General features: G+C 37.0%; 1 protein-coding gene across 4 annotated transcripts in view; it reads left to right on the plus strand.

Moving 5' to 3' along the window:
• The first annotated feature begins 3,725 nt into the window (after positions 1–3,725).
• The window catches only part of fermt2 (fermitin family member 2), a 47,828-nt gene continuing 37,896 nt past the window's right edge, over positions 3,726–13,657 (plus strand). For all 4 annotated transcript variants that reach the window (XM_015393798.1, XM_015393799.1, XM_015393800.1 and 1 more), the window contains exons 1-2: positions 3,726–3,933; positions 6,301–6,458. In XM_015393798.1, the coding sequence (XP_015249284.1) occupies positions 6,302–6,458 (157 nt within the window). In that variant the 5' untranslated portion in view covers positions 3,726–3,933; position 6,301. The remainder of the gene's footprint in view (positions 3,934–6,300; positions 6,459–13,657) is intronic.

The raw sequence follows: 13,657 nt of genomic DNA on the forward strand, positions 1-13,657 counted from the left end.
CACATGAGCTCATGGGTTTGTTTGTTTTTTATTTATTTTATGCAACATAGGAACATCTGCAACATCCAAGTTAACAGATGGGAGTAGTTTAAATAAAAACTGACTCATTCCTTATGGATGATAGCATGTTTTTCTCTTTGTCACCAGCAGAGGTCAGTCTACTACAGCATCACACTGGAACAAAGGCCACATTGACCATCTGTTCAGTCTGCATTGCCTCATCATGTCTGCTGAATGAGCCATTTTAACAGATGTCTATTAACCTAAATGTCATTTTTATTCATCAGTGATGTATGGACATGTAAAATGGGAATTTAAAAGAGTAAAGGTTCATAAGAATACATTCTTCTACAGTGTGAAAGTTCAAATTCCTTTTTCCATCAACTTTCTGCTTCTTCTTTATGTGCCTCACCTCCTCGGTCATCCTCCACATCAGCAACAGCTGAGCCAACTCCTTATCTGACTCTTCTGCTTTGCGTCGGTCTCAACTGTTTACTCTGCAATTAAAACACAGCCTATAAAAGGCAACCGGTTGGCTGCCAGATCCTAACGGGTGGAGATTCAGAGCAGCAGGGAGAGAGGTTATAAATCGCTTTGATGCAAACCTGGGGTCTGAAGGCCCAGATTCCTTTGCTGGAGGACTGGAGGAGTGAGTTCACCAGGAAACTGGGCCAGAAACTCTGATGATTCATGGGATGTGACTGCTGCTCACTTGGAGAGCATGTGGAAGAATGTGTATTGTGCTGCTGCTTTGGGGAGCAGGGTTACATTTTTTCTAGCGTCTTAACCCAGACGTGTGATTTGTGTAATCACTCACTGTTATATAAATTGTTATCTTTCATCTACAGCTGTGAAACCAGGAGCAGCAGCAGCTAGACTATATTATCGCCTGTTTCTTGTGTCCAGACAAACTCTTAACGTCATTATTCCCAAGAAACTACTTATATCCAAGGTATACCAATATAAATATAATTTCTATAAAAAACAATTGAAATTAAAAAGAACCACAATCATCCTTGTATTTTATGTGTGTGAGATAAACATTTTCAGGATTTTTTTTAAAAGTCAAAATCAAAAGGAAAATGAGGAACACCATCACATCTGAAAAACACAGTGGTGGCAAAGTCATGCTGTGGGGAGGGTTCTTCTTTAGAAGCAAGCTGACCGGAGCTAAATGTATGCACTCCTTAATAATAAAAAAAAAGTAAATCAAAAAACAAAACACATAAAGTCAGAGCTACACTCCAATGGTTAGGATGTATTAGAATGGTCTAGTCAAAGTCTTAATCTTAATTTACTTAGAATCTGTGCCAGACTTTTCCAATATTTATTTATACTTGTATGAGTATAGACTCTAAATAAAAAAAATATATACAATTAGGCAATAATATCACAGAGATATGCTCTGCAGGAATGGTCTATTCTGATTCTCCCCTAAAATGTTCCTGTTTGTAACTACACCATGGCAGTTTTATGCTCAATTCAGGATGTCAGGAATCATGCTGAGATATGGGAGAGAATGGAGTGATCGATTTAAAAGATAAAGGGGTTTTGAAATGAACTCATCTGTCATTCAGTGAGGTCGTTTAAATCTAGAGAACTAGTAGTCCCTGGCATCTGATGCAAGGCTCAGCAGCACTGTTGCCATATAAGGGTTGCTGGAAATCTTCCCTGTCTCCAGTAACCTTGCAAGCTGCTGAATATTCTGGAGGCTTTCCACAAAGTTAAATCTGATCCAAAATATTTTGTATAATTTCTCTTTATCTGTTTGTTTAAGTTTCGGCAAACTTCTTCACCTTTAATTTACCTCCTGTCAGTGACATAGCTGGTGGATAACATCTAACCAGATGTTCCTTTTATCATTTTCAATTATCTCTATATTTCTGAACACACATGGACATGTGCGGTTCTAGACAGGAGCCTACAGGGGTTAATTCCCTGGTCCTGGCCCCTGTTGGGGCCCCTGTACTGAAAACATAGTACAAAAAAGAAAATACGAATGATAATGTCTAAAACAGACATAGTTAGTGATAGGACCCTTGGACACATTTAATTTCTTTCTTTACACTTCTGGTTTAATTATCTCAAAATTAAGGTGATGGCTTTAGTCATTTGAGATAGGATCACAGTTTTCATCTGATAAAGGTTATTCTGAACCCAATAAAGAAAAAAGTGTCAGTTTTACATATGTTCTAAGATGACTTGATTAAAACTGGTCTTTTTTATATAAAACGGGTGAGAAATATGCAATATTCTGGAATTATTAATGTAGGTCGACCGTGATATTCCAAAAATTATGTTTATTTTAGCTTTTTGTTTATATTCATGGCTTTCTTTTCCTATTTTAAGGGATTTAAAAAAAAATATATATCCTTTTATTCCTTTTATCTTGATTTGATTGTGTGAATGTTTTTTTTTACCCATATTTTAGCTGTTTTATTTTTTATTTATCTTATGTTTTATATATTTTTTCTGTACGGCACTTCGGTCAGCTGTGGTTGTTCTATAAGTGCTTAATAAATAAAATTGGGTTGGATGGGATTTTCAAGCCAAAAAATACACATTTCCAATTAAAACAGCATAATTTCTTAAAATAAATGACTGGAAATTTCAATTCATGGAAAAAAATCTCAGCCCTGACAAGAATCAACAAATTAAAATCATGATTACAAAATTTTGTGGAGGCCAAGAAAATTTTTGATGGGAAATTTGAAACTTAACCCTTTATAGGGCAAGTTACCGTTTTTGATTTACTTGCCTTACAAATGGAGCCATTCAGCAAAGATACTGCTTCATGGCTGTACATCTGATTTTGGTATTTGACCAATTATATGAGCCCTATATAAGTCAAGAAAAAAACATTAAAAAGCTAATTGAAAAGTTAAAAAGTAAAGTTATAAAGTTAATAAGCCTCGTTAACAATTATATTTAGGTTTACAAACTAAAAAATGTAAGTGTCAGTATCAGCATTAATGCCTCTAAGGTTATGTTGGACCAAAAAAAATGTTTTTCATTGTGTGAGTGTTTTTCATGAATTTCTTATAGAAGCACTTTTGTTATTTTTCGTAATATATTCAAGAAAGTTGGTGTTTTTTTTGTTATTACATTGACATTTATTTTAGCCAACAAAATATCCATATTTTTTTGAATGTTCCAAAGGTAATAAGGTCTTGTCCTGGATTTCAATAACACTATTGGCTAAATTTATTTATTTATTTATTTATTTTTTTTTTTTTTAAGTATTTCACTGGGTGCCTTATAAAGGGTTAAGTTAAAATATTATCATTTAATTTTGTATTCACAGGGATTATCATTGTCCTAATTTTTTTTTATTATTATTTTTTGCTACTTGCTTTGGTTCTGTTTTATCTTCCTTTATTTTAATCATGTAAAGCACTTTGTATTGTCTTTGTACTGAATTGTGCTATACAAATAAATTTAACTTGCCTTGCCTAATGTTCTGCTTGGGCTTTTATGTTAGTTGGCCCCAACTGGCTCCCCCCCTCTGTTGGCCCCTGTTTAGAACCGCCCTCTTGTAAGGGAAATTAAAAAATAAATTTAAAAGAAATGGGAAAATGAATGCTTGGTAGTCTTTTGAAGGCTTTATCTGGGACGTTTGTGTGAAGGGGATGGGGTTCAGCAGTGGACTCTTTCCAGTCAGAAAGGAAAAGTGGGATTGAAGCGGTGACGTTATCCCTGCTGGAAAGAGAGAGGGAGGGGGGAGAGAAAAGAGGGAGGGCTGGACTCCATTAATCCGAAGCCTGCTGCTGCCTGGAAAACTGTTTGGGATACTTCACTTCTTCAGCGACTTCTTCGGGGATTTCTTTCTGTTTTTAGCACCAAGTCCAGAGCATATACATGATTTAAAGAAGTGGGACTCATTCTGCGCCGTTTAATCTACTGTTTAGGTATTTTTTTTCCGTCTTTGTGAAGGTGAGTGTCCACATTTAAATGCTCGTCCTCTAAGATCAGCTCGTTCGCCGCTCGGAAATAAGCAAACCTCTTTTTTTAATGATGATTATCGCGAGACTTTCATCCGTTTAATTAAAAGTTGACTTTTGTTTATCTTTGTGAGTTTTTTGGGGGGGTTATTTTTTTTCCTCCTCCCCTACTTTTAGTTGAACTTCTTTCTTCAGGGACCGACTGAGTGGGTATATGGTTGCATGGAGCAGCCGGGGAATTGCTGCTGCTGCTGCTGCTTACATAATTAAGCCCTATTTGGGAGGCAGCCGTTACCGTTAGTTTTAACAACAGGTGAGGAGGCGGCGGCGGCACGATGACGTAGATAAAAGCTGCCAAAGGTCTCTGCTGCTCGCGGGAAACGAGGCTTTGTTCCGCCGTGTTTTTATTGCGTTGAAAAGCCAGGCCACCGAGTGACAGATACACGGACGGTGGTAACTTTTTGGCGGGTTCTGTGTTCAACAGGGGAGGTTTTATAAAGAGGAACCAGGAGTTCTGTCAGACCACCATACCCATAGTCAATCCATGTTTATCCCTTTAGTTTTGTACTAAAAAAAAGCAATTTAATTACTTCCTTTTTGGTGTATTTTGAAGCGTGGCGACCTGACCTTAAATATATTTTTTTAATATTTTTTTTTAGTTTGAAGTGTATTTTTTGTACAAAAATAAAGTGAGAAATGGGAATAGCATACATGTATGCAAATATGATGTCTTATATTGACTATGGGTATGCTGATCTAAAAGAACACCTGTTTAGCTTGAAATCCATGCTTGGTAATTGACAAAAAAATTAACCAAATAATTTATTTTTTTTTCATATAAATGTAGGGGAATCTGTAATTTTTTTTTCAAAGTAAGATTCTATGAAGAGTTTATCTGACATTTGATGAAACTTTACATCCTTGCATTATATATATATATTTTTTATATAGATTTTATGTTTGAAATAGGCCTGGGTGATATGGCTTAGAAATCTAAATCTGATCAGATTTTTTTTCTCCAAATTTCAATTGATTGTTTTTTCTTAAGTTTCATGGTTAAAAATTACAAATGAGACACATTACTTTCAAAAACTAGGTTTAATTTCGCTGATCCCCTCTGGGAATCAACCTTTATTTAAAGAACAACGAAATTTCAGCTATGAAAAATGCTTTTAAAACAATCTTTGACAACAAACAAGGAAATTAAAATAAGATAATGATTACAGCCAAGTTGAGCTAGTTTTGCAGTATTAAGTACAGATCTAAGAGCAAATACTTATGAACTGAAGTCGCCCTCAGCTATGGAAGCTCAAGGAATTCATTGATAAATTAACTTCAAAAATGAAATCTTTATGAACTGCATATTTTATTAATTGATATTATTAATTAATCACCCCATCCTGGTTTTAAGTTGCGTTTAATTTTATGTACAAGTTTTATTTTCTGACTGGAAGTCATATTAATGGAGTGATCTAAACTTACATCTGACAGAAAAGTTATGGAGCTTTTAACTCATGACCAAATTTATCAGGTTTACTGAGTAAAAGAAATATTAGATCAGCTGTATTAAAACTGACTTTATAAACAACAAGAATTTCTTATCACATTATTAAAGTAGACACATTTATAAGATAAAACACATATATAAAAATCCCACACCCATCTACCCTGCTTATTGCCAGCATTTCTTTTTCTGTTTTCTCCATTTTTCATCACATCCTTGCCTCCTGAGCACATAAGAGAAGATGATGCTGCTCCACCATGCAGCATGGCTAAATTGACACTATTTGGGTTTATACGATGTATATATTTAGCAACAGAGTTGTATAAAATTCATTCAGCATCCTTGTCACCATTAAAGAGCTTTAATTACCCAAGGAAACATTGTTAGCTCATTTCGTCTGGTATTCTCTTACAAAAATACCAGTGAGGCTTTGCTTATGAACAGTGGCCCCCTCTAGTGGATGGTGTTAGCTTTAAAATTAATTCTTAGAGCCTCATTATCAAATATCTGATGGAAAAACGTTTAATCTAATTAACTGTCAGCTAATCATAAGTCGATTTGAATTTTTTTAAAAGTAATTAAGATTTTTGAATGAATGGAACCAAAAAAGCTTTAAAAAATGGACCTGTCTGTATCCAAAGCTATCTGTTAACTGCTGCAGGCATGAGCCAGGGAATAGAGAAAGTTTAGAATAACAGCAGAATCGTAGTTGTGTGAATCCTTGGTGAAGGATCAGAGGCAAAATGTGGATGTCAAACAACAATTAACATTTCTTTAAAGACTTTAAATGGGCTTTGCACATGTTTTGTCTATGTTGTTTCTCCACTTAACATTTTTTTTTTTTTTTTTTTACAGGATGGCTCTGGATGGGATCCGGATGCCCGATGGCTGCTACGCCGATGGGACGTGGGAGCTGAAGATGCACGTTACCGACCTCCACAGGGATGTGTCTCTGAGGGTCACCGGAGAAATCCACATTGGTGGTGTAATGCTCAAACTTGTGGAGAAACTAGGTACAGGGGCATTTGGTTTTGTCTTGCATGGGTATTGTCTACTGACTGATTTTTGACTTGATTCATATAAATGCATTGATTTAGAGTCTCAAATAGCTGTTTTTGTTCCATTTGTAGCCATTGGATAACTTTTCTGCCTTCTGCATGCTGTGTGAGAGTGTTGTGTATGTTTTTGAGGCTGACTTCTGTTATCTGGTCACATTTGTTGGGCAGTAAATACCTCATTCTTTCAAAGTAGGCACCACTCTGAGGATTCCGCAAGCATTGCAAAAGAACAAAATGTTACTGAAAGCTTGAGTCAGCAGCTGACATTTTGCCTTATTCTTTTGGCCGGGAGCCCAAAAGAATTCTGTTTATCACGGTCTAGAGAGGAACAATTCCTTTTACAGTTTGGTACTTTCAGCAAATGTCCCTAATTTTGGATAAAAAATAACAATTTAGTGCCTTTCAGCCATGTTTTATACCTTGCTAAAGTAATGGGACTTTATTCGTTCAGTCTAGGTTGGATCCACTGGATCTCATATTATGTCTAGCATATGATAACATAATGGTTAATTAACTGGAGATGTAGGGCAAGTTTTTGGGTGCCTTGTTTAATTCGGCTCTTTTTTTCTTTTTTTTTGCCAGACTAGAAAGCTGTCTGTAATTTTGGGGTTCCACAAGGCTCTATTCTTGGGATTCTTTTATTTAGCAGCCATTGTTCAGATTATAGTGCGCTGCAGCATCTATAACCACATTTATGCTGATGACAAACAGCCTTGTTCTTCTCTACCACTATAGTTTGTCACAGTCTCTTAGTTAATGAGAGGATGGATTCAGTTTTTGGAAGCACAGTATCTGCCAAAGTTGATAATTTGCCAACATATCTGTATCATTCCTACTAGTTAAGCGGGGCTGATATTAACAGATTTTTTTTCTCCACCTTGTTGCTGTGTTTTTTTTATCTGTTTCAGTAGCGGGAGGGGTTGATCATGTCGTGTTTGTTTGGAAATTAAAGAGGGATGGTGATGCAGAACAGGAGTGTGGGATGCTTAACTGAGACGAGAAGAAATGTTATATGGGACATTTTTTTTATATTTTTTTTCACTGAGTAAAGAGGGTAGGGTGTATACTATACTGGCAAAAGAATGAGGTCACTCCATCAATTCAGTGAAATTTAGATGTTCCAATTGCCCCTAAACCTCAACGATGTTTACAGAATAAAGTTGTGATTGCTTGGAATCATCAAGTGTATATAATAGAGGTAAAACACTGCTACATCTGCTATAACTATAGTAACCTCAGATATAGCAATTGGTTGACATTTTCACATCAGTGCATCCTTAGTCAGGATTTCTACCTTTAAAAAAATAATAAAAAATGCCATTCTATTTGGTTCAAATCCCAAGTTTGACATCAGATGGAATACATTGATTAGAGTTAGAAAAAGGCTTTTTTTTTTTTTAAGAAAAGCTTTTTACAGCACACATCAGAGTTGGATGTCAGGTGCAAACCCTGTAACCCTCAGGTCATCAGACGGTCTTTTAATGTTTTCTGTCATTGGACTAGAATGAGGGAAAAAAAGAAAAGGAGGGAGCTCTGAAACCAGCTGCCTTTGAACTGCTAACTTTAATCTTTGCAACTGATTTTCAGGAAAGGTCAAATGTTATTCATGCATTTTTTTTATTTATCTTTAAATGTGCATTAAATGATCAATTTTACATGTGATGCCTAAACCTGTAGTAGCTCAGTTTAATTGACCCCCTTTGCTTACCATATGTTTTTTTGCATCATCATTTGATTGGCCAACAGAGTTTTCTTCATAGACCTGCCTTGTATTGCAGGATATATAAATACAGCCGGTTGCATTAGGAAACCATACTGCTACCCTCCATACTTGTACTGTTCTGTATGCACTGAAATGTTACGGAGAAGTTTGGGTGCCAGTGAGCATAAGAGCCCTCTGTTCCACTCACTTGAACACTGACTCGTTTCATGACGCCTGGAGAAAAGGTCAGCGGTGGTGGCAGTTCCATTTAGCAGCGATAGCTTGTTGTGTGCCGATGGTGCTCAGATGCTCAGAATTCCTGCAGAGCTCCAAGGTTTTTATCCCGCGTCTTTGGGTCCCGTTTTAGCTCTCCTGTTGGAGCTCCACATAATTGAGGTCTTTGTTCTCTGCGGTCGTCTATGTTGGGATACATCCATGCTCAGTAAAGGGCAGCGTTGGTTCCATTTGTAGGCTGACAGGGACTGCTCCTGGGACCAGCCCTTATCCATTGTTGTTGTGTAATTGAGATGATTATTTTCAGGCCAGCCGAGTTACAAACACAAGTCTTGTTTTACAGAACGGTTTATAAATTTAAGGTAATGTTGCAGAAATGTCTTTATATTTCTGCAGCCGTTTAGCTCTTCCTCACTAGGTGTGATTCATTTGCAGCCCTCTGAAGTGAGCTTTACTTTAACAGTCACTCTCATATTGAGTAGCAGAACATTGGACTGTTTATTTTCTACTAGTGTTCTAGTGCGTTTGTGCAACTGACAGCTGAGAGTGGGAGCATCTCTACTACCTTAAGGCAAAAGGTTGTTATGTATTATATTCATTAACTAAGCTGCAGTGTGGACTTAACATGTTGTTGGTTGGTTTATATGGATCTTTTTTGTTCTTAAAAACAAGCAGTAGGTTGATTTTAGAAATGTGTTAATTTGAGGAAAACTGTTTTTTTTTAATTATAATTGACAACAAGTTTAGATTTCCTGTGCGATTCTATTGAAGAGAAGAAGCTGGAAGATGTTGTGGCTAAATCACAAGACTATGAAGTACATGACTTTATAATCCACATTTAAAGATGACTCATAATAAAGTAAATCCTGTCCTTCACAATCACATTATTTATCGTATTATAGAACAGCTGAACTTAGTAGGTTTGGGTCTATAGGATCTTGTATTCTATTTTACTTTATTTAAAATAGTGCTCACTGGTAAGTGCATCTTTCCTTCACACCCAAACATTCTTAGCCTGTTTTATATCTGTTGATGTCAAATGCTTATGTTTGTTTTTTTTGTTTTGAATTGTCATTAGTACACATGCATGTGCTCCCACACGTGAGTCTTGCAGTGGGTCGGTGGGTGTGTCTCCTTCACATGCATTCTTCTTCTATCATTCGACCCTTCTTGGGTTCTGTAGGCTCAAATGGCCTTTGATAATGGATTAAATAGACAAATGCCAGGAAGCCACTTAGGTATTGATCTCCATAACGGACCCTCCCTCCGCTTTCCCCTTCAAACCTGCAGGAGAGCAGTATTTAAAAGGCAGCTGATTAACCACCCCACGGCTACTTTATCTTTTCATCCATCCATCATCTAGACTTTCTTCTGTTTTGCCCATGTTTTTCTAAAAACAACATTTTTTCTTTTTTTCTAAAAGCCCCTCCATTAAATAGGGAAAATAATGTACATACAGCAGCAAGCTGCATGAGATCTATTCAGTTTGAACGGACTGTGTAGAGAAGGATTTGCATGTGTATTTAGCTAAGATAATCTGACTAGTTGTGTGAGTTTCAGCTAGCTTGTACAAACTGAAAGCTGGGCATGCTGGTGCTTTTGGAAAAATAATTTGTCATTCAGAAATATTCATAGTCATCCATCAGTTTTAATATAGAAGTTTATCTGAATGCAGCCAGCCTGTTCTATGTGTGAAAATAAATTTCTCTTTGTTAAATCCTGAATATTCTGTGAATAACACCATTTTTCCAAACTATAATTCTAACTGAAAATAATTCTTTAGTTCCGTTTTAAAATTGCCAAAAATATCTTGATCTTCTGGGCTTTTGGTCAAAAATTCTGTGGACCGATGAGACAAAAGTGTAACTTTTTAGAGAAATAACATTTCAGATAAAGATCATACCAACAGTTAAACATGGTGATAGTAGTGTGATGGTCTGGGGTACCTCTGGATGATTTACTCGATCGAGACGTGAATTCTACCATTTACCATCTAGCAGAAGATCCCATAAGATAATATCCGGCCTTCAGCTTGTAACCTTAAGCTCAACGCTTACTGTGCGCTCACACGGAATGCGATGCGGATGCTGTGCCACTGTGGTGGAGACGTGCTGCAAAACATCCCTCACACTGAATGCTCCAGCTGCCGAAATGGCCCTTGAGATAAAATTTATGTGGGTTCATGCTCTTTCCAGGAGATTTTTTTTTCCTCCTTCCTATCCTCCAATAACCCCGTTGTATTTCCTTATATTCCTGTTTTTCGTTTTCACTAATAAATTTAGAATAAGCAGTGTTTTTTTTTTCAAATACTACATTTTATTTAAATTGAATCTTTGAAGAAGATGATAAAGCAAAGCGGTTCACAGCATAGTACATAGATGGATGGGTGCTAAGAGGGAACTGGGCCTGATCTTTCTCCCTACTTGCCATCTCCCCTCATCGTGACGTGAGCCACGCTACTACAATTCCATAAAAGTCTTCCATGAAGCAGGAAATGAGCTCCAGGGATAGGCATGTTTCTCTCTGGTGGCTGCTGTTGACGCTGGAGTCTCTGCTGCTGTCTTCATCGGCCTCCCACTCTCCCTGCGGACCCTCCCTCTTTTCCTTTCTCCCCATTTTCACCTTGTTTTTCCTCATTATGACAATCAACTGTATTTTTAATGGAAGTATTTTAGATTTGTTTTATTTTTAAACATTGCTCTCAAATATCTTGGCTCTGTCACAATGTAGCAACACGTCAGTAAATGATCAACTGGGAGCTCCGAACTAAGCGTGAGGCATTCTTTCATTGTTTCTGACCTGGGTTGGTGTACGTCCACTGTTCAGCGTTCCAGAAATAGAGCTTGAGCCAAATAATTTGTCTGGTGTGACTCTGTTTAGTGCATGTGGCTGTTTCTAGTGAGAGGCCTGCAGATTTTGGCTGCTCTGCCCAACTTTTCTTTCATGGAAACCAAAGTGTGTTTTGCATTTGCTGTGACCTAGATATTCAGATACCAAGTAATGGGCAATCTCTCACCACCCTGTGTTTATTTCAGTTGCAAAAAGTCCAAAAACTGAAAAACCAAAAGAAATATTATAGAACCATAAGATTAGAACCATAGTTATTTTTGCTATGTGTTCTAACTCTTACTAAAATCAAGGCATTTCTATAAATCAATTACAGAAGTATCAAAATGTTTATCTGCCGCTGACATTTTTAAGCGTTTTTGCCACAGACTGAGTGGTTCGCTGTCAGTTTCTTTTTCCCTGTCGAATTATTCTGATATTCAGAACAGTGATGGAGATGTTTGGATTTCTACGGCATTTGTGCACATCGAGACCGATGTGCCGCGTTTAAACCCACAACCCCCCCTCACTCAAAACATGTCTGCCGCACGCTGAACTCTTAACAAACTCTGCTATGGAAACTGCGCTCACTTGCTTTAGTGCTTTACTTCGTGCGCTCGACAACCTGAGCTGGCGGTGCTGTTGGCTTGTGATCCCCAGTGCTGGATGTACTGTTTTTTGCGTCATCGCAAGTTTTTGCCGTGTTTTTTCAAAGTTAAAGGTCTTTCAGCCGAAAACCGAAAATGCAGTTTTCTCCCAAATATTTTCGGTGACGGAAATTTGGTGTATCCTTAAAAATAGGTAATAAAAGCCTGTATGATTAGTGCTATTATCATGTCGGGTCAATATCTGTATCAGTCAGTTCTTAAAGCTGCAGCATCTCTGTCATATAGGAAATTAGAAAGCTGTATAGGGACACCCCTACTTTGATTCATTGTCTGTCATATTATGCTTATCGTCAGTGTCAGTGAAACACTGAACAATAACTTGACCAAAGTATACATGATTTGCTGAATTAGAATAAAGCACCAAAGACTATGAAGGATCCACAGCATAAGATCTACGTAAATCTGAGCAACGACCAGTTATCTCTTAATGGTTCGCACCATTTCAACTAGTTTACTTCTTTTAATAAAGTAAAATTAAAGACCAAATGTGTTTCCCTACATTGTTGTTGTTTTAACCACTCCACTTTAATAGCTGTACAATTGCAATGTCCTTTTTGTAATGTCAGCCCAACTGCTACAAAAATTTTTTCATTAGGAAATGGTCACTGTTTAACACAGGATGCGAAACTTCCCCTGTTTTTTTTTTTTTTTTTTAAAGTCCGCCTTCTACCTTCTGTCTGGTTTGCTTTCCCGCCTTCCTGCCCTCTTGCTATGTTGGATATTTTTTCAGGGGCCATAGGGAAAGACCAGTCTGAGATTTTGATAGTCATATCTTTCCTGAGGATGTAAAGATTTGGCACATCTTCTATCCAGATGTGAACAGTGTTGATATGTGGCTGTAACATTCGTCTTTCTCCATTTAATGTTTAGCTAAGACGTGATGCTGAGACATACTCCTGCTTATAATTGGTCTCATTGATCGTTTGCTAAAGGTCTGTCGGTTTGAAGTGAGAAATGGTTCGCCAGCCTATGTAATCATCTTGCTGTTCAATCTTTCTGACAGGAAGTAGTTAGCCTAAGTGGTGGTCCTGCCCAGGCCAGAGCTTTCCTGTTTCAGATGCTACAGTGATTGTGCTGCTCAGCATTCAAAGGGGATCTGCAGCTGAACGTAAACCATGACCCAGAAAACATCTGCTCTTAGTGTTTCTATGAGGATGGTGTTGGCAGAAATCTTTTTTGTTTTTAGTTATTTATAATCTGTTTTTATATATATTTATGCAACAATGGTTGTTTAAAACTGAAACTGTGGATGAAATATCTTGTAAAGGGAAATGTTTGTTATACATTCCAGTAATTTATGGAAGGAAATTGAATTATTTCTCCATTCTGACTAAAGTTTAAAAAGGAAAGAGACTTTAGAAAATGTTTCCGTCCTTCTTTCCTTCAAGGTTGGCTTACTTTCTTGTCATTCCTTTTGTCTTTACTGTTTCTTTTTTGCCTTGTCCTTTCTTTCTGTCTTAATTTCTTAATTTCTTCTTTCATTCCAGCTCTCAGATTGCCTTCAGATTTTCTGCTTCTCTCTGTCATTTCCTCCTTGTTATTCCTTCTATGTTCATCTCTTTTTATATCCCCATTTGATCCGTCCTCCTCTTCCTCCACACTCCCCATACTCTTTTTTTTTTTTTTTTCATTCCACATGTCCTTTATTCTTGTCTTGTTCTGCTTCTACCAATTCTCATCTCCTTCTTTCATTTTCTTCCTCCACATTTCTTCTTTGTATTTTC

Source organism: Cyprinodon variegatus, unplaced genomic scaffold, assembly GCF_000732505.1.
Source record: "Cyprinodon variegatus isolate N-32 unplaced genomic scaffold, C_variegatus-1.0 Scaffold658, whole genome shotgun sequence".
Taxonomy (NCBI): Eukaryota; Metazoa; Chordata; class Actinopteri; order Cyprinodontiformes; family Cyprinodontidae; genus Cyprinodon; species Cyprinodon variegatus.